The 21287-nt window shown below is 50.3% G+C and overlaps 1 protein-coding gene across 1 annotated transcript in view; it reads right to left on the bottom strand.

Annotated features, from left to right (window-relative positions):
• The window catches only part of wscd2 (WSC domain containing 2), a 351702-nt gene that overhangs the window by 148170 nt on the left and 182245 nt on the right, over positions 1-21287 (bottom strand). The window contains exons 2-3 of the mRNA XM_072475405.1: positions 16867-16981; positions 13384-13568 (exon numbers count right to left, since the gene is read on the bottom strand). Coding sequence (XP_072331506.1) covers positions 13384-13568; positions 16867-16981 — 300 coding nt within the window. The remainder of the gene's footprint in view (positions 1-13383; positions 13569-16866; positions 16982-21287) is intronic.

The raw sequence follows: 21287 nt of genomic DNA on the forward strand, positions 1-21287 counted from the left end.
TGGGCATAAAACATCCTGCCTGATCGTCTCCGGGAGCACGGTGAGTGTCATACACCCCAACACGGTTAGGCGCTGTTCTTTTTCCATCCACCCAGTTAACCAAAAAATCTCCCTGGCCTCCGGGTCTCACTCGGTAGAGATCAAAGGGTTCTGCATAGCGAACCTAGGGCAGCACGGTAACATTGTGGATAGCACAATTGCTTCACAGCTCCAGGGTCCCAGGTTCGATTCCGGCTTGGGTCACTGTCTGTGCAGAGTCTGCACATCCTCCCCGTGTGTGCGTGCGTTACCTCCGGGTGCTCCGCTTTCCTCCCACAGCCCAAAGATGTGCAGGTTAGGTGGATTGGCCATGATAAATTTCCATTAGTGTCCAAAATTGCCCTTAGTGTTGGGGGGGGGGGGGGGGGGGGGGTTACTGGGTTATGAGGATAGGTGGAGGTGTTGACCTTGGGTAGGGTGCTCTTTCCAAGAGCCGGTGCAGAATCGATGGGCCGAATGGCCTCCTTCTGCACTGTAAATGCTATGAAATCTATGAACCTCACGGTCCAGGGAAGGCAGTTAAAAAATTCCCTGCTCTACGTCCTCCCTCACCTCTGCGCTGCCACGCTCCTAGGGTTAGACTTCCAATGTAACCTCCAGAGTTTAACTTTTAAATTCGGCGGCCCTATACTCCCCCTCACTGTCTGCAGCCTCGCGGCCCTCAAAGTCGATCCCCCTTCCCTTTTTGCGAACCTCACCCTGGATTGCAAACCCCTCGCCACCCGGAGCAGACGGTACAGTGCCCAGGACCAGACCTTCATTAGGTTGGAAGTCCAGCGGTTCCTGAAGGAAGGTATTATTGAGGCTAGCAACAGTCCCTGGAGAGCTCAAGTAGTGGTTGTAAAGACCGGGGAGAAGCACAGGATGATCATCGGTTATAGTCAGACCATCGACAGGTATACGCAGCTCGATGCGTATCCTCCCCCCCCCCATATCTAATCTGGTCAATCAGATTGCACAATACAAGGTATTTTCCACGGTGGATCTAAAATCCACCTGCCACCAGCTCCCCATCCGCCCGGGCGACCGCAAATACACTGCATTCAAAGCAGATGGGCGACTCTACCACTTCCTAAGGGTTCCCTTCAGTGTCACAAATGGAGTCTCGGCCACGTTTCCGTACCTCTATAACGTCACCATCTGCGGCCACGACCAGCAGGACCACGACACAACTTCCGAAAATTTCTCCATACTGCAAAAATCCTTAATCTAACATATATCAAGGACAAATGCGTGGTCAGCACCGACCGTCTAGCCATCCTCGGCTACGTAGTGCATGATTCCGAACGCATGCGCCCCCTCATGGAGTTCCCCCTCCCCCACAGCTCCAAGGCCCTGAAACGCTGCCTGGGATTTTTTTCGTATTATGCCCAGTGGGTCCCCGACTATGCGGACAAGGCACGCCCACTAATTCAATCCTCTGTTTTCCCCCTGTCGGCAGAGGCCCGCCAGGCCTTCAGCCGCATCAAATCGGACATCGCAAAGGCCACGATGCACGCAATCGACGAATCCCTCCCCTTCCAAGTCGAGAGCGACGCATCCGACATAGTTCTGGCGGCCACCCTCAACCAAGCGGGCAGGCCCGTGGCCTTCTTCTCACGCACCCTCCATGCTTCAGAAATCCGCAATTCCTCAGTCAAAAAGGAGGCCCAGGCCATAGTAGAAGCTGTGCGGCATTGGAGGCATTACCTGGCCGGCAGGAGATTCACTCTCCTCACTGACCAATGGTCGGTAACTTTCATGTTCGATAATGCGCAGTGGGGCAAGGTAAAGAACTATAAGACCTTACGGTGGAGGATCGAGCTCTCCACCTACAACTATGAGATCTTGTATCGTCTCGGGAAGCTAAAAGAGCCTCCTGATGCCCTATCCCACGGCACATGTGCCAACGCACAAGTCGACCGCCTCAGGGCCCTCCACGAAGACCACTACTACTCGGGGGTCAATCGATTCTTCCATTTTATTAAGACCCGAAACCTGCCCTCCTCCATCGAGGAGGTCAGCACCGCCACCAGGAATTGCCAAATCTGCGCGGAGTGCAAGCCGCAGTTCTACAGGCCAGAGAAAGCGCACCTGATAAAGACTTCCCGCCCCTTTGAACGCCTCAGTATGGACATTCCCCTCCCCTCCACCGACCGCAACACGTACTTCCTGAACGTGATTGACGAGTACTCCCGGTTCCCATTCGCCATTCCCTGCCCCGACATGACCGCAGCCACCGTCATAAAAGCCCTCCACAGTATATTCACCCTGTTTGGTTTCCTCGCCTACATACACAGTGATAGGGGGTCCTCCTTCATGAGCGCCGAACTGCATCAATTCCTGCTCAGCAAGGGCATTGCCTCGAGCAGGACGACCAGTTACAACCCCCGGGGAAATGGGCAGGTGGAGAGGGAGAGCGGAACGGTCTGGAAGACCGTCCTACTGGCCCCACGGTCCAGGAATCTTCCAGTCTCCCGTTGGCAGGAGGTCCTTCCGGATGCTCTCCACTCCATCCGATCACTGCTGTGTACCACGACCAACCAAACCCCTCACGAACGTCTCCTTGTCTTCCCGAGGAAGTCCTCCTCCGGGACCTCGCTCCCAACCTGGCTGGCAGCTCCTGGACCCATCCTGCTCCGCATACATGTACGGGCGCACAATTCGGACCCATTGGCCGAGAGGGTCCACCTCCTTCACGCTAACCCTCAATACACCTATGTGGCGTACCCTGACGGCCGTCGGGATATGGTCTCCCTATGGGACCTGGCGCCCGCTGGATCCCCACCCACACCTCCACCACCGATCCTACCTTGCCTCCCACCGGCGCACCCCACAGCCGCCCCCTCCCAGGTGGATCGGTCCTTCCACTGGTCCCATCTAGGGGTGATGAAGCTGCTGAAGAAGCCGAAGCCATGCTCCCAGAGCCACGGATGCCCGAGCCGGCGCCTGCATCACCGTCGAAGCTACGACAATCGCAGAGGACAACCAGGGCCCCCGATTGACTAATTGCTTCATTGTGACTGTAAATAATTACTATAAATAGTTGCGACATGTAACGAGGCAAAACACTGTGCTAATGTATACAGGTACCACCATAACCTCAACCTCTACAACTGTATAACGCGAGACCACCCCCCCCCCTCCCCCCCCGCCCCCCCCCCCCCCCCCCGCCGGACTCTTTTTTTTAACAGGGGGTGAATGCGGTTGTTGATATTAGGGGTATTACGGTAACCTGAATAATGCTGAAGACCATTGGTGTGGGAGGTACCTGAGACTGCTATTTCATTGGTGAAGCCTGCCTGCTGGTTCCGCCCAGTAAGGCGGAGTATAAGAGCCTGTGTCTCCCCAGCAGCTGCATTCTGTACCTGCGCTGCTGGGGAAACATATAGCATAATAAAGCCTTCAATTGTCTCCAAACTCGCTTCAGGAGTTACTGATCGAGCATCACCTTTTAATCTCAGATTTATTGCGCTGAATTTACATTTTTTTTCAAATAAATTTAGCATATCCAATTATTTTTTTTCCAATTAAGGGGCAATTTAGCGTGGTCAATCCGCTTAGCCTGCACATCTTTGGAGTTGTGGGGGTGAGACCCACGCAGACACAGAGAGACTGTGCAAACTCCACACGGAATGTGACCCAGGGCCGGGATCGGACCTGGGACCTCAGCGCCGTGAGGCAGCAGAGCTAACGACTACGCCACGTTGCCACCCTGGCGGAAGTTAAATTTCACCAGTGACTTTGGCAGGATTTGAACCCGTGCACTCTGGGAATTAGTCTGGGTTTCTGAATTACCACTCCAGCAACATTGCCATGCGCCACCGTTTCCCATTTATTGATGACATTCAAGGAAAGTAGATCCGAGATAGATGGAAGGCTTTTTTTCTGGTGGTAAGTTGCGACAGAGGGTGGGTGGGGTGTGCAGGAGATCAGAATCAGAGGGTCAGAGGGTCTCGATTTGAACAGGGGATGCCGGATAAACCCAGCAAGTCTGGCAGCATCTATTTGGAGAGAAAGCAGAGTTCATGTTTCGAGTCCTTTGACTTCATCGGAACTGAAGGGAGGGAGAATTCGAGCTGTAAGAGATTGCAACAAAAAATAGCAACTTTAAGGACAGAAAAGAGATGGCCTGGTGTGAGAGGGGGAAGGGCGGGTGGGCGGGGTTGCATTGAGGTAATACATGTATGGGATATTTAAAAATAAGGGGTCTAAGATGGAGGAGAACGGTCACCATCCAGAGTTACCGTGCCCAATATTGAATCCCGAGGGCTGTAACGTGCCCAATCGGAGGATGAGACGCTGCTCCTGCAGTTTGGGTTGGGCTTCACTGGAGCGTTGCAGCAGGCCAAGGGCGGACACGTGGGCCCGAGCGCAAGGTGCTGGGTTAAAATGGCACACAACAGGAAGGTTTGGGGGGTCATGCTTGCGGACCGAGTGAAGGTGCTCCGCAGAGCGGTCAACCAGTCTTCGTTTAGTCACCCCAATGTGGAGGAGACTGCATTTGGAGCCGCAGATATACTCAATCAAATTGAAGGCGGCGCAAGTGAAATGCTGCTTCATCTGAAAGGAGCGTTTGAGGCCTTGCAGGAAGAGGAGGTAAAGGGGCAGGGGTTGCACCTGCTGAGATTGCAAGCGAAGGCGCCATGGGAAGGGGATGGGGAGCTGGGTGTGACAGAGGAGCGTCACAGAGGGATTCTGATGGGAAGGGGGGGTGGGGTGAGAGGGGCATATGTGCTTCATGGCAGCATCGTGCTGGAGTTGGCAGGCATTGCGGAGGATGCAATTGAATGCAGAGGCTGGTGGGGTGCAAAGTGTGGACAAGAGGGAGCCTATCATGGTTCTCAGACGGAGGGGAAGGGGTGAGGCCAGAGGTGTGGGAAATGGGTCAAACTCCGTTGAGTACCCTGTTAACCACAGGTGGGCGAAACCTCGGTTAAGGAAAAAACAGTCCTGCCACAAGTGCCATTTTCGCAGGCGACGTCATCAAAACAGATGCGACGATGGCAGGGAAACTGTGGAATGGGATGGAGTCCTTACAGGAAGCGGGGTGTGAGTAGATCCTTACAGGGAGCCCAACATCCACAGTAATTTGCTTATTTTATCTTTTGACTTGGATGTGATGGGACGTCACTAAGGCTAGTTTGGACAGTAGTCAGTGTGGGGCGGGCAACAAATTGTATAGCTTTGGGCAAGTTGGAGTTCGTGCAGAGTGGTGATTCACCGAGGAGAACATTGAATGCATTGCATCCAGATGTGACAAAATGAATGGATGGGACCATGTGCTTTGAAACTCACTTCAGGATCAAGACAGAACATTCAGATTGTGAACTGTGTGGTTTAATTTAGCAGCTGGGGAAGAGAACAGAACTGGGACAAGGCAAGATAATTAGTGACACCCACTTCTGCTAGATAGTGAATAGCATTGCTCAGAGACTTCTGTTGAATATTATATCTGAACTCATTCCATCTGTTAAATTCTTGTATGCAGTTAACTCAAACACCCTCCAGTCTTTCGTGTCAGTGCCCTGCGCATGAAGACTGAACAGCCGACTGTGAAACTGTAAGACCATTGTCTATCGCCTGTATTAAACCAAATAAAACAAGCCATAATATCAAACTAATAACACTGAGGGGGAATTTGAACTAAATGATAATCCATTAACGAAGGTAAAAGTAATTAAAAATAATTACCGAGGAGCATAAGATTATCATTAGGAATGCAGCTGTAATTATTGCTATTTAATTATGTATGCATTTTTTGATAACCGTCTCATGTCTCCAGGCAAAGTTCGTTACCACATTTTGCAGACTTTTAAAAATACAAAATACAGATAAGGAACACTTGCCAATAACATGACCACAGTTAGGTTTTTACACAGGACAGGATGATTTTTTTTCTTTACGGAAGGTAATCATAGAATTTACAGTGCAGAAGGAGGCCATTCGGCCCATCGAGTCTGCACCGGCTTTGGAAAGACGCCCCATTTAAGTCCCACCCAATCTTTTTTTTCTTGTTTTGGGCACTAAGGGCAATTTGGAATGGCCAATTCGCCTAACCTGCACATCTTTGGACTGTGGGAGGAAACTGGACCACCCGCAGGAAACCCACGCAGACACGGGGAGAACGCACAGACAGTGACCCAAGCCGGGAATCGAAACTGGGACCCTGGAGCTGTGAAGCAACTGCGCTACCCACTGTGCTACCGTGCCGCCCATTGAGTATGATTGAGTATGGCTTGGGACTTAATTGACATTTTGGCGGTTTGGAATATGTTTGTTCAATGTTTCAATGAGATTCTCGTGTTCAGATCCATCAGAAATAGTATAGGTCCTCGTGCCATGAGATACATCAGAGATACATATAGATATGCCGATACTACAGCCCTCCAGGCATGGTGGTCCATTGGAGACAGCATAGCTCTCATTACCAGATATCCAATGAGGATAGTCTAGGTCACCACACTACAAGGGACACGCAGATTCTACCATGTGCACGATAGCAAAGTGAATATTTAACCGGCCTAGTAATTCAGAGGTTTGGATTAATGGTGAATAGACATGGGTCTGGATTTCATGTAGAGCTATGGTCCTCATAACCAAACCCCCCCCCCCCGCCCCCCCCCCCCCCCCCCCCCCCCGCCGGCCCCCACCACTCATGGCTAAAAAAAAACACCCGCCCATATTCCAGATTCCAAAGGTGTGCCGGTTAGGTGGATTTGGCCATGCTAAATTGCTCCTTCGTGTCCAAAATGTCAGGTGGGGTTACACGGTTACAGGGATAGGGCGGGGGGGGGGGGGGGTAGGCCTAGGTGGGGTGCTCTTTCAGAGGGTCAGTGCAGGCCCGACAGTCAAAACTCTGGAACTCCCTCCCAACAGCACTTGCAGCGGTTCAAGAAGGCCACCACCGCCTTCTCGAGGATAATTAGGCACGGACAATAAATGCTGGCCGAGTCAACAATGCCCACATCCTGTGAGGGAATCAATAAAAATATACTATGGCAGAAATGAATCACTGGTTTACCAGCATCTGATTCACTTCAAGAGCAGCACACTAATGCCACAGAAGATGTGTAAGTTCTCAAGTGTTGCCAGAAATGCAGCAAAGATGTTTTCTTTTATTAAAAAAAATTCAATTAAGGGGCAATTTAGCGTGGCCAATCCACCTACCCTGCACATCTTTGGGTTGGGGGGGGAGGGGTGGAAACCCACGCAAACACGGGGAGAATGTGCAGACTCCACACGGACAGTGATCCAGAGCCGGGATCGAACCTGGGACCTCGGTGCCGTGAGGCAGCAGTGCTAACCCACTGCGCCAACGCGATGCCCCTAGTAAAGGTGTTTCCCCCCCCCCCCCCCCAGTTTAGCATTGGTCACTTTGAAAATTCACACTTCCAATGCCGTCTGTAAGAGTGCAAATGGATGAACACACAAGTTCAATGCACATTTCCCACCCCAACCCGACTCCCACCACTGCGGTATGTCTTGTGAAGGCAGAGCCAGCCTGCCTTCGCCAGTGCGGGATATTCCGCCGCCGCTCCTGTCGACGGGGTTTACCATTGTCCATGCCCTCTGCCGGCTGGGAACCCCTGGCAGGAGGCTCAGCGTCGGCGGGACCAAACAATCCAGCCGGGGGAAAACATCCGGAAGCCCCGGACCTACGTTTCCATACTGACAAACTCGGGTTCAATCTCAGTGCAATCTGATGATCAAACAAAAATAACCAACGTTAAATAAAGCAACAGGATTAATGTTAGTCTGTCGCCTATTTATGCAGAGAGCTGAGCGCCGAAGGCTCTTCCTCTCACCTGGAGATGCACAGGGCTGAGATCATCTGGGAGGAGCAGTGTACCTGGAGCTTTGACAGCACAAGCAAATTGTCCTTGTTGATAACATGATGGGCTGAATGGGAGGGAATTGGCGTGTAATTAATTCCTTGAGATACTCTCATGTTTCACCACATTTGAGCCTGTTAATCTCACCGCTGTATGTGTTGACTATTGCTAAAGTTTATTACTCTAGCGTCACAAGTAGGCTTGCATTAACACTGCAATGAAGTTACAGTGAAAATCCCCTCGTCGCCACACTCAATCGCTTGTTCGGGTACAGATTTCATTTCATTCCACAGAGGGAGAATTCAGAATGTCCAAGTCATCTAACAGCACGTCTTTCTGAACTTGTGGAAGGAAACCGGAACACCCGGAGGAAACCCACGCAGGCACGGAGAGAACGTACAGACTCCGCACAGACAGCGACCCAAGTGGGAATCGAACCTGGGACCCTGGTGCTGTGAAGCAACAGTGCTAACCACTGTGCTACCGTGCCCTCCAAGTTACGATCTGGTTGGAGACCGTCAACATTTAAAGAGAAATCTGAACTCCCTGTTTTAACCAATAGAATATGTCAGAAGATTTCACTTTTTCTTCAAACAAAACACAAACCTTATCGCATATGGAACAAATTTTTAAAAATAGATATGAGTAAGTTCTGATTTCCCCAGGAATTCTTATATAAGAATCATTAATCTTGAAGGTTATTTATTTCTGTAGGGACCACCCATAAGTATGCCGTAGTCCTCTGGAGAATTCTCCTCAGCTCCAGCAGCTCCATGAGGTAAACCTTTCATTTACCAGTGATCCAGACCTTCCAATCTCTGGATGTTCCGACCCTAGAGGTGTCTAAGCAAGGATTAATTGGGAAGTTTGGACTTCCAATGGGCAGTTCGCTGCGTTTGGAGGCCCCTGAAAAAGTCTTCAACTCAAAGATAGAGTTGGCGTTTCCGCAGGGTTCCGACTCATTTACCGGAATAGTTATCCAGGGAAAGTTTGAAGAATTACAACCAATTCTAATTCCTGGGTAACGTTCCTACTGTCACCCCCACTGGGCAAAACAAACCTCCCAAAACCTGACAACCCCTCCCGCCAACTCCCTCCCCAACCCAACAACCCATCACTTCCCAACTACACCCCCAACCTTGACCCCTCCCTGACTCATGTCTGACCCCCCCCCCCCGACCTGACTACCCCCAAAACCTGACACCCCAGACCCACCTTACCCCCTCATCCATTTATTGTCCACCTCACCCCCTCACCTACCCACCTGCCCCGCTACACCCTCACCCACTTACCTGCCACCCTATCTCCTCACCCACCTACCTGCCACCCTTTCCCCTCACCCAAGCACCTGTCACCTGCATCCTCAGCCACCTGCCTACCACCCTACTCCCTTCACCCTCATTTACTTGCCTGCCACCCTCACCATCACCCACCTACATGCCACCCTACACCCCCACACTCACCCAAGTACCTGCCAGGAATCGAACCTGGGACTCTTGAGCTATGAAGCAACAATGTTAACCACTGTGCTACCGTGCTGCCCTGATGTGGCTCCTATGATGATTCTCTCCACTGCTCCCTGGGGGTTTATTTTTAACGATCAATTGCACGTTACCAATGGTACCTATTACCCACAAACTGTGGTTTGTGATTAAGTGACTGCCTGGTGTGGTACAGAGGAAGAGGCACCAAGATGTTTCCAAGTTCAACCTCTGCCTGGTACTGAGTTAGTTCCTTTCAGCCAGAATTACAATTGCAGGCAACACTCACCATCCAGGAACAGGGGGAAGAATCTGCCAGTACTCCCTGTGTGTGTTACCTGCGGACTTGACTATTCCAATGCTCTCCTGGCTGGACTCCCATCTTCCACCTCCATGAATCTGAGCTCCTCCAAGACTCCCCTGCCTGTATCCTCACACCAGGCCCTATTTGCTCACCACACCTGCTCTCACTGAACAACATGGTCTCTTGGTCTGGCAATGCCTCAGTTTTAAAATTCTCATCCTTTTGTTCAAATGGCTTCACCCTCACTCTCACTGTGGCCTCCTCCAGCTCTGAGAGTCCTCTGAGGGGCCTCCGAAGGATCTCTGTGCTCCTCCAAACATGACCTCATGTGCATCCCCAACTTGAATCGCTCCTCCAACGGGACCTTGCCTTCAGCTACCTGGGCCCTAAGCTCCTGAACTCCCTCACTTAAACCTGTCTGACTTTCTGAAACTCTCCTTCTCTTTTGGAACCTACTTCTTTCTCATGATGTTAAATTCTGCTGGATCATTAAACACTGCTGTTTGCGATGTTTTACTGGGTTAGAAGTACGAAATAAAGGTTTGGGCTGGAGGGTGTTAGCTATGCGGAGAGGCTGAATAGACTCGGACTGTTTTCATTAGAACGACGGAGGTTGAGGGGCGACCTGACAGAGGTCTACAGGATTATGAGGGGCATGGATTGAGTGAATGGGCAGGCACTCTTTCCCAGGAGTCAGTCACCAGGGGGCATAGGTTTAAGGTCTGTGGGACAAAGTTTAGAGGAGATGTGCGAGGCAGGTGTTTTACACAGAGGATGGTGAGTGTCTGGAACGCTTGGCCGGGGGAGGTTGTGGAAGCAGATACATTAACGGCATTCAAAAGGCATCTCGACAAATACATGGATAGGATGGGTATAGCGGGATACGGCACAAGGAAGTGCTGAGGGTTCTTGGCAAAGGTTGGTATCATGGCCAGTACAGGTTTGGAGGGCTGAAGGGCCTGTTCCTGTGCTGTATTGTTCTTTGTTCTTTGTAAGTTATAGGGCGGTGCGGTAGCACAGTGGTTAGCTAGGAGGAACTTCTTCACCCAAAGGGTTGTGAATCTATGGAATTCCTTGCCCAGTGAAGCAGTAGAGGCTCCTTCATTAAATGTTTTTAAGATAAAGATAGATAGTTTTTTGAAGAATAAAGGGATTAAGGGTTATGGTGTTCGGGCCGGAAAGTGGAGCTGAGTCCACAAAAGATCAGCCATGATCTCATTGAATGGCGGAGCAGGCTCGAGGGGCCAGATGGCCTACTCCTGCTCCTAGTTCTTATGTTATGTTCTTATGTTCTACATAGATACATGGAACATACAGTGCAGAAGGCCGTCGAGTCTGCACCGACCCACTTAAGCCCTCACTTCCACCCTATCCTTGTAACCCAATAACCCCTCCTAACCTTTTGTGGTCACTAAGGGCAGTTTATCATGGCCAATCCACCTAACCTGCACATCTTTGGACTGTGGGAGGAAACCAGAGCACCCGGAGGAAACCCACGCAGGCTCAGGGAGAACGTGCAGAATCTGCATAGACAGTGACCCAGCCGGGAATCGAACCTAGCCTGATGGCACTGAGTTTAGCACAGGGCTAAAGAGCTAGCTTTTAAAGCAGACCAAGGCAGGCCAGCAGCACGGTTCAATTCCCGTACCAGCCTCCCCGAACAGGTGCCGGAATGTGGCGACTGGGGGCTTTTCACAGTAACTTCATTTGAAGCCTACTTGTGACAATAAGCCATTTTCATTTTCATTTTATTTCATGAGGACCCAGGTTCGATCCTGGCCCTGGGTCATTGTCCGTGTGGAGTTTGAACATTCTCCCCATGTCTGCATGGGTTCCATCCCACAACCCGAAAAGATGTGTAGGCTAGGTGGATCAGCCATGCTAAATTGGCCCTTAATTGGAAAAAAATAATTGGGTGCTCTAAATTTATATTAAAAAAAAGGTAAGTAAGAAGCGTTGATCGAAACATGCTCTGATCTCGCCTGACTGGGTCAGCTTCCCACCGCCTCCTTCCTTCTTTCTTTCTGACAGCAAGCTCAGTTATCCATCCCTTTGAGCTCTGCTCCAGTTGTGAGGCCAGTGGGCTGAATGATTCAATTAACCGCAGTGTCTCCCACAACCAGCAGTGGAGCCAGAAAAGCCTGCATGTCATCTGCTTCCCCTCCCACCTCAATGTCGTCCCACCCCAAGCACTGACTCATCCCCACTCCTGGCACCGGAGATTCTGACAGGTGGTAACACTGTCAGGCATGTTCAACTCTCAGACTGTTTGTTTGAGAAACTAAGGACTGATTTTCTGTTGGAGTGCGTAGTTCTGAACTTTATTCCCCGATGCTCAGGTTGAGTTCGATATTACTCATGGAGCTAGAACAGATGTCAGGCATGTTCTGGATCAAATGCAACTCAAGCGAAAATCTCTTCACTGAATCTTAATCTGTTCTGGTTCTGCTCGAATGGTACAGCACAGAAGGAGGCCATTCAGCCCACCGAGCTTGTACTGGCTTCTTGAAAGATTTGCCCAACTAGGCTCATTCCCCCTGCTCTTGCCCCCATAGCCCTGTAAATCTTTCCTTTACAGATATATATGTATTAAGCGGCCTATCGCTGCCACTGCTCCAGCCAATGAATTGGAGGTGCGGTGGGACTTACAGCGGGGCCTGAAGGAAAGAGGATCAACTTAGCTGAAAAGAGTTGGGTGAGTTCTCCGCCGGCGGTATTCTCCGGTCCGCTGAAGGCGCCCCCCCCTACCCCCCCCCCCCTGCCCCCCCCAGGTTTCCCGACAGTTTGGGGCGGCCACAACGGGAATATCCATTGGCGGGTGTCGGAAACGGAGAATCCCGCTGCCGGGATTGTCATTTCATTTCATGAGGACCCGGGTTCGATCCTGGCCCTGGGTCATTGTCCGTGTGGAGTTTGAACATTCTCCCCGTGTCTGCATGGGTTTCGCCCCCACAACCCAAAAAGATGTGCAGGGCAGGTGTTCTTTGTGTTTCTCATTTCGGATGGTTGGCCTAGTGTTCCACAAAGACCACAGAATAGCTTTTACTTCAACAAAGCTATGATTTTATTTACACTACTAAGCTGGGTTTCGACACTTAGTCCTTTAGAATACAGAATGGATCAATAACATCAAACGACACTCACCTACTGCTAATCTCACTAACTGGTATAACTATAATCTAACCCTCTCACACGAAAATCTGATGATTTTCTCCAGCTATCTCCTGCATACAGTCCTCCCCTAAGGTCTTGCCCAACTGCTTTATATAGTAGTATCTGCAGCTCCCGCTAGTGGCTTTTCATGATACGACATTAACCATTGCAATGCTGATCGTTCTGATAATATCACAGGCTGGGGTGGCAGAGAATTCACCCCAGTCCATTTCTTAGACAAACTGAGCTCATTCACACAGGGCTAACTTAAACAGAGGCCAGGACCAAACCCACGGCAAAGTCTTCTGATAAAAGCAGGAACGATTTTCCGAGCAAAACATAGTGAATGGCGGACAGTTCCATAAATTACAACATAAAATCAATCTCAGTCACTTACTGTAGTTTGGTCGATGATTGTCAGAATCACCCAATCACCTTCATTCTAATCAGGATTTGTCATGTCTCTAAATGAAACCAAGATGCTGAAAAATACTGCGTCCATTTTGTTTCTCCGTGCAAGAGAGTGAGAGAGAGACAGTAAGGGATTCTGGTTCTAACCGCGCTGTTCTCATGCCCCTGATAATGTGCTTACAGCGTCTGGCAGATTCCCGTGTCAACTCCAGATGGTAGACGGACAGACGGTTGGGCCCTCCACACATATTGCTCCTCTCGCCCTTGCACTCCATGCTGCACTCGGCGTCGCTGGTATTCCGGGCCTGTATCTTGTGTCCGCAGTAACATTCTGCCCCAAACTCCAGGCCTGCATATTGATAACCTCTGTGAGGGGAGGCAAGTATGAGAGATGGTTTATGCCTGCAGAAGACTGAGGAAATTTGGCATGTCAGCTACAACTCTCACCAACTTTTACAGATGCAGCATTGAAAGCATTCGTTCTGGTTGTATCACAGCTTGGTATGGTTCTTGCTCTGCCCAAGACCACAGGAAACTACAAAAGGTCGTGAATGTAGCCCAGTCCATCACGCAAACCATCCTCCCATCTGTCTAGAATTCCCGCTGCCCCGGAGAGGCAACCAGCATAATTAAGAACCCAGACATACTCCCTTCCACCTTCCGTCAGGAAAAAGATACCAAAGTTTGAGGTCACGTACCAACCGACTCAAGAACAGCTTCTTCCCTGCTGCCATCAGACTTTTGAATGGACCTACCTTGTACTAAGTTGATCTTTTCTCTACACCCTAGTTATGACTGTAACATTACATTCTGTAGTCTCTCCTTCCTTCCCTATGTACGGTATGCAATGTCTGTATAGCATGAAAGAAACAATACTTAGAACATAGAATATACAGTGCAGAAGGAGGCCATTCAGCCCATTGAGTCTGCACCAACCCACTTAAGCCTGTACTTCCACCCTATCCCTGTAACCCAATAACCCCTCCTAACCTTTTTGGTCACTGAGGGCAATTTATCATGGCCAATCCACCTAACCTGCACGTCTTTGGACTGTGGGAGGAAACCGGAGCACCCGGAGGAAACCCACGCAGACACGGGGAGAACGCGCAGACTCTGCACAGACAGTGACCCAGCGGGGAATCGAACCTGAGACCTTGGCTCTGTGAAGCCACAGTGCTATCCACTTGTGCTACCGTACTGTTCACTGTATACTAATACATGGGACACTAATAAATCAAATCAAAGATCCTGGAGTGGGACTTGAACCCACAGTCTGCCGATGGGGGAGGCCAGAGTTCTGCCCCCTGAGCCACAACTGCTACGGACACCGATGGTACATTTGGGCAAGTACCGGGAAAAACAAGAGACGGTGATTTTTACCTTTCACAATAATCTGGAAAGTCAAAATGTCCAACATCATCGTATAAATGCTGCACTTGAACTATTTTACTTGCATGTTGACACAGGGTAAATAGAATCACAGTTTTAATGAGTAAAGCATAGAATAATAATAATCTTTATTATTACCACAGGTCAGCTTACATTAACGCTGCAATGAAGTTACTGTGAAAATCCCCTGGTCGCCACATTCCGGCTCCTGTTCGGGTACTCAGTGGGAGAATTCATAATGTCCAATTCACCGAACAGCACGTCTTTCGGGACATATGGGAAGAAACCGGAGCACCCGAAGGAAACCCACATAGAAAGCGGGAGAATGTGCAGACTACGCACAGACAGTGATCCAAGCTGGGAATCGAACCTGGAAACCTGGCGCTGTGAAGCAGCAGTGCTAACCACTATATGGGATCTTGTGCTACATAAATAGAGAGAATTTACGCTACGCCTTACAAAGCTCTGGATAGACCACAACTCGATTATTCTGTCCAGTCCTGGTCACCATGCGATGGGACACCATGGGCGGGATTCTCTAATCCCACGGCAGAGTGTCCACGCTGTTGTAAACGCCGTCGCGTTTTACGACGGCATGAACGGGCTGAGCCGAGGACTAATTCTGGCCCCTCCAGGGGGCCTGCACGGCACTGGAGCGGTTCCAGAGAGGCCGGCCCGCTGATCGGTGGGCCCCGATCGTGGGCCAGGTCACATCAGAGCACCCCCCGGGGTCGGTCCCCCCTCCCACTCACAGGCCGCCCCCGGACCCTTCAACGCCGAGTTCCAGCCGGCTGAGAGCAGGTGTGGACGGCCCCGGCAGGACTCGGCATTTTTACAACGGCTGCTCGGCCCATCCCGGGACGAGAATCGGCGGGCTGGCCATGTAAAGCGGCCCCCCAACCGGCGGCGCACCAACCACGCCGGCGCCAATGGCGCCGATTCTCCGCTCTGCTGAGAATCGCGTGCCGGCGTCGGGGCGACGTGCCGCGATTCGCGCCGGTTGCGGGGATTCTCCGGCCCGGACCCAGGCTGAGGGAATCCTGCCCCTTAAGTGACATTGACCAGGATGTTTCAAGCAATGATGGGACTTTAGTTACAAGATTAGGTTGGGGTAGCTGGGGTTGTTCTCCATGGAGCGAAGAGGATTTCACCAACGTCGTACAAATGCGACTCTCAAAAAATAAACCACTTGAATCATAACGTAGAGTAAAGCGAGCCACAGTGTCTGATGCAGTCACCGTACATGGGAACCATCTCCATAGATGAGAGGCCTCTTACCCCAAGGATGTGGTTTGGCAGAAATGCACCAATGTGACATGTCCCTCTCCATCACTACCCCTCCTCAAGGACTCTCTGAGTAAAGCTTTTTTTAAAATAAATTTAGAGTACCCAATTCATTTTTTCCAATTTAGGGGCAATTTAGCGTGGCCAATCCACCTACCCTTCATTGTTTTGACCAGGGCCGACGCGATGGACTAAAGGGCTTTTTCTGTGCTGTAGACCTCTATGACTTTATAATGGTTTTCCTAGCTGTATTATTGGTCAATGCACAAAGTATTGAATATTGAGAGATGGTTTATTCATTATTTAGATAAGGTTTTAAGGAAATACATTGAAGTTTCACAGTAACTTCATTGCAGTATAATGTAAGCCTACTTGTGACACTAATAAAGATTATTATTATTCGGAACAACCCTTCGGCCTAACCAGTCTGTGCTGGCAGTTACCTTCAAGTTGAGGAACTGGTTCGAATCTCGCCTTTTTCCCCATAATCCTTTTTCCTTCATTCGATCACCAATGGCGCTAAATGGGGACAACTGTGCAGTCCACTGCATTTACCCGCCTTAGTTACATAAAGATTAATACCCTCACCTCTCAAAAACGAAGAGATCTCAGTGTTGACGTTTTCAATTGCCCCCCCCCACCCCCCAGCATCAACAACCTTTTGCGAGGAGAGAGTCCCAGATTCCCACTCTCCTTTATGTGAGGAAGTGCTGATCCGGAACGTTCTCTCCTTGAATGGCTTGGCTCTAATTCTAAGGTTATGTACCCCGCCCCTGCTTTGTTCTGGAATCACCCTGCAGATGAAATAGCTTCCCTCCATCAACCCTGCATCAAGGCCTGGAAATTCCAATGGAATCTTCCGGCAGCATGGAAAGACCTTCAAGCTGGTGAAAGAAGAGGAAATGCAACCAAAAAATAGCATTTAATACCAGTTATAATTGGGGAGATAATTAAATAAAGCAAAATCAAAGGTTGAGCTCCGTAACCCTACCTTTCAGCACAGTTGTCCTGGCAACGAAACACTGTCATCTTTCTGTAGTCAAAGAATGCTGTTCCCCGTAAGGTCCTGCGTTTAGTGTTGTCAAGATAACAGCCAATATATTTCGCTGAGAAAAGAAACGGAAAGGCACACGCTAAAATAATAACAGATAAAACACCACAGACTAGAAATTCACAAGATGGAGCCTGGGGCTAAAAGTTACTGCAGCACGTAATCAATAAAACTGCCTCCTGTTCTCCAACATGCCAGGTACAACAAGCCAACTGTGATTCAGATATGGGCTGTGGCACATGAGGACGTTTTAATTATCGAACTGCAGAGACGATGTGTGTGAAAACTATGAGGGTTTTCCATTACTGAAACACTGGGAGGGGAAAAGGTGAGGATTCGCGTTATCGCTCAGAATGTCTGGCACTTGTTTGTCTTGAAGGGATCATTAAAATATGTCTTTTTAAGAAGCAGGGCATTTCCTGGCTGAATCCTGGTTGGGTCAAAGAATGCTCCAGGATTTTTATGCTGTCCCCAGGAAGATTAATCTCCAGGACGCCGCTGAGAGCGAAACTGAGGCATTACGACCATGTTTTTCTTTTCATTTCCTTTGAATATTCTCATTGATTATTCAATGAGGGGAGAGAGTGGTAGTGTCACTGGGCTAGTAATCCAGAGGCTGAGGTTAATCCTCTGGGGACCCCGCTTCAGAAACCCACCATGGCAGATGGTGATGTTTGAATTCAATAAAAGTCTGGAGTTAAAAGTCTGATGAAAACTATGGGCGGGATTCTCCCCTACCCGGCGGGGCGGAGGGTGCCGGCGCCGAGAAGTGGCGTGAACCACTCTGGCGTCGGGCCACCCCAAAAGTTGCGGAATCCTTCGCACCTTCAGGGGCTGGGCCCGCCCAGGGGTGGTTTGCGCCCCGCCGGCCGGAGGGGAGGGGGCTTGGCACCACGCCAACCGGCTGGCGCGAGTTGGCGCATGCGCAGGAGCGCCAGCGTGTGCTGACGTTATTCCCGCGCATGCGCAGAGGGCTTTTTTTCCGCACCGGCAATGGCGGACCGCTACAGCCGCCGGTGCGGAAGAATAGAGTGCCCCCATGGCACAGGCCCGCCCGCGGATCGGTTGGCCCCGATCACGGGCCAAGCCGCCGTGGGGGCACCTCCCGGGGCCAGTGCCCCCCAAGAACCCCAGAGGCCGCCCGCGCCGCCAGATCCCGCCGGTAAGGACCTACTCCAATTTACGCCGGCGGGACTGGCAAAAGACGGTCGACCACTCGGCCCATCGCGGGCCGGAGAATCGCCGGGGGGGGGGGCCCTGCCAACAGCCCCCGACCGGCGCGGCGAGATTCCCGCCTCCGCCAAATCCCCGGCGCCGGAGAATTCGGCAGGCGGCGGGGGCGGGATTCACGCCGCCCCCCCCCCCGGCGATTCTCCAACCCGGCGGGGGGTCGGAGAATCCCGCCCCATGAAACCATTGCCGATTGTCGTAAAAACCCGTCTGGTCCACTAATGTCCTTTATGGAAGAAAATCTATCGTCCTTACCTGGTCTGGCCTACATGTACTCCAGATTTTCACAGCAATGTTGTTGACTCTTAAATATTCTCCAGGATGGACAACAAATGCTGGCCCAGCCAACGACATCCATATCCCATGAACAAATATTTTTAAAATTATAATGTTGGAGGTGGGTAAAATGGTTGCTTCCAGTCTATTGGCCAGGGCTCCGTTTACTTTCCAATTGGTGTGGGACCTAACAATGGCAGGAGAGTGTTGGTGGAGGAGGGTTGGGACAGTTTGGGAGTCACATGATGTGCTCTCCAGGAATACACCCAACTAGAGTTGGCAACCCTAAATCCCTGGCTAGTGTTGAGCCAACTAATCTCCATTAGCATGGAGGTCGGGAATTCATAGTTTAAATTCTGTGCCCTTTGAGCAAGAGAACGAAAAGCTGCGCTGGAAAGCACACATTGGAGAGAGTCTAGTGTGAACAGGTCTGTCAACACTCACTGATCAAGCTCAATCTTGCAACAGGGCCTCTTGGGTGAGACCATAAGACATAGGAGCAGAAGTAAGGCCATTCGGCCCATCGAGTCCACTCCACCATTCAATCATGGCTGATTTCAACTCCATTTACCCGCTCTCTCTCCATAGCCCTTAATTCCTCGAGAAATCAAGAATTTATCAACTTCTGTCTTAAAGACACTCAACGTCCCGGCCTCCACCGCCCCCTGTGGCAATGAATTCCACAGACCCACCACTCTCTGGCTGAAGACATTTCTCCTCATCTCTGTTCTAAAGTGACTCCCTTTGATTCTAAGGCTGTGCCCCCATATGATGAGACATATGATGGCGTACGATGGGCTATCCTATGAGGGGGAAGAGAGAGCCAATAATACATAAATGAGAGTGATTTGACACAACATTTGCAGAAGAAATGGTAGCCTTTCCCCTCGCTGTGAAGTAGCAGTGCTGACCACTATGCTACCGTGCTGTCCCGATAGGCAAAAATTTTTGCGGACAACTTTGCTATCCTCCACATTCTAACAGCAACCAAACTTTTTTAAATGTACTTAATTTGGTGTGAAGTGTTTAAATGTGAGCTTTTTTTCATTATAAGTCAAATGGCCGCCTTCTGCGGCATATTAACCGACTGGCCCAAATACCCTGCCGCGTCGGGACAACTCTGGAGCCCTTTAAAAATGGCGAGTGGGTCTTGATTCCGGAATTCACACCTCCATTCCCATTTTCAGCAATTTTCGCCAGTGCTGGATAAGGGTGTGGGCAGCCAGCCCATGCGCAGCACTCCTGCCCTTGCCAGCTTCCTTGCCGGGGTGGCTGACTTAACCCTCCCCCACATTGTTAATGCATTCGGGCCTCTTCATAGGTTCGCAGCCTTTCAGAGGGGGGGGGGGGGGGGGGGGGGGATCACAAGGGAACCCCAGTGGTAAGTGGAGAAGCAAAACAATAAAATGCCAGCTGCCCCTGGAATTTATCCATTGGCAGCCTGTTAAATACAATAGAATTGTTTTTATCAGTCTCAAGTGTAAGATTCTGTACTGTCACTTAGATGTGTTTTTAACACATTGATTAATTGTCCTTCCAAGCCTAGCTGACCATTTCTTCCACGTAGGTTTTGAGACGCGTTAGAATATTTTTCTCATTTGGAAAAGTGCTCTTACGCATTCAAAACTGAAGAAAACATCGCTTGGGATCGCCCGGTTTCCATTAATAAAAATTTTTGAACCTTCAGCGGCTTTCACTCAGAGCAAAAATAGTCCTCACCTACTCCTGGACTACTTTGATTTCTTCAGTTTCAATAAACTCAATTGTTTCCATTTCCGTGGATTTTTTGTCACTAGAGGTGAACTCTTTATGAATGCTTAGCTGAGTTTCAAATGTTCCAGAACCACTTATCTCAGCACTGGGCTGTGATCAGGTTTTGATTGACAGTTTTAAGAAGTTACTGATGGATTAGCTGTTATTGGTGTGGTGAGTGAAATATGTTTTACAACAGATTGACCATTTAAAGGGATTTACATTTTTGAATAGGTTTCATGAATGCCAGTTCATTTCAGTATGAAGAAAGTTTGAGTACAAGCTGTATGAGATTGCTCGAAGTTCAATTCTTTCTCGCCTCAACTATAAAGACATGGCTCCTGAGGTCTTCCCATAGTGGTCACTGGATGAGAGGCTATGAAGGATATACGAGGTGTGAGGGAGAGGGAGGGTGCGGGGAGGGTGGTCGTATGGTGGGGAGACTGTGTTATAGTGGTATTGTCGCTGGACTAGTAATGCTCTGGAACCTAGGTTCGAATCCCACCACGGCAGATGGTGAAACTTGACTATGAACCCATTGTCACAAAAACCCATCTGGATCACAAATGTCCTTTAGGGAAGGAAATCTGCCACCCTTACCCGGTCTGGCCCACATGTGACTCCAGACCTACGGCAATGTGGTTGCCTCCTAACGACATTCCTTTCGAGGGCGTTTCGGAATTGGCAATGAATGCTGGCCCAGCCAGCAATGCCCACGTCCCATAAATGGAGTTATGAAGGGAGATGGAGGGAGCCATACAGTTTGAAGTCCTGACCTCCATCATTAACACTGGGCTGCTGTCCCTGAAATGGATGTGGGCATTCTAGCCTGCCCGCCTTGCCATCTGCCTGTTTCCATTGTCACTTTGGGCCTGCCTCTCCTGCCGCCAACCCATCATCGTCTACCCAGCATAATAATATGGCGGGGGTGGGGGTGGGGCCTTTTTGAAGGAGGCGTGTCCGCTAGGTCAGGAAAACGTCTGACTCGAGCTTCCCTCTCCATCCATGAACATCCGGCCTTATGATTCAATAATAGGGGGGGAAATGCAGAGGTTATGAAACGGTCTGTCAACTGACCCGGACCACTACACCATCCTTACGGG

This window comes from Scyliorhinus torazame, chromosome 1, assembly GCF_047496885.1.
Source record: "Scyliorhinus torazame isolate Kashiwa2021f chromosome 1, sScyTor2.1, whole genome shotgun sequence".
Taxonomy (NCBI): domain Eukaryota; kingdom Metazoa; phylum Chordata; class Chondrichthyes; order Carcharhiniformes; family Scyliorhinidae; genus Scyliorhinus; species Scyliorhinus torazame.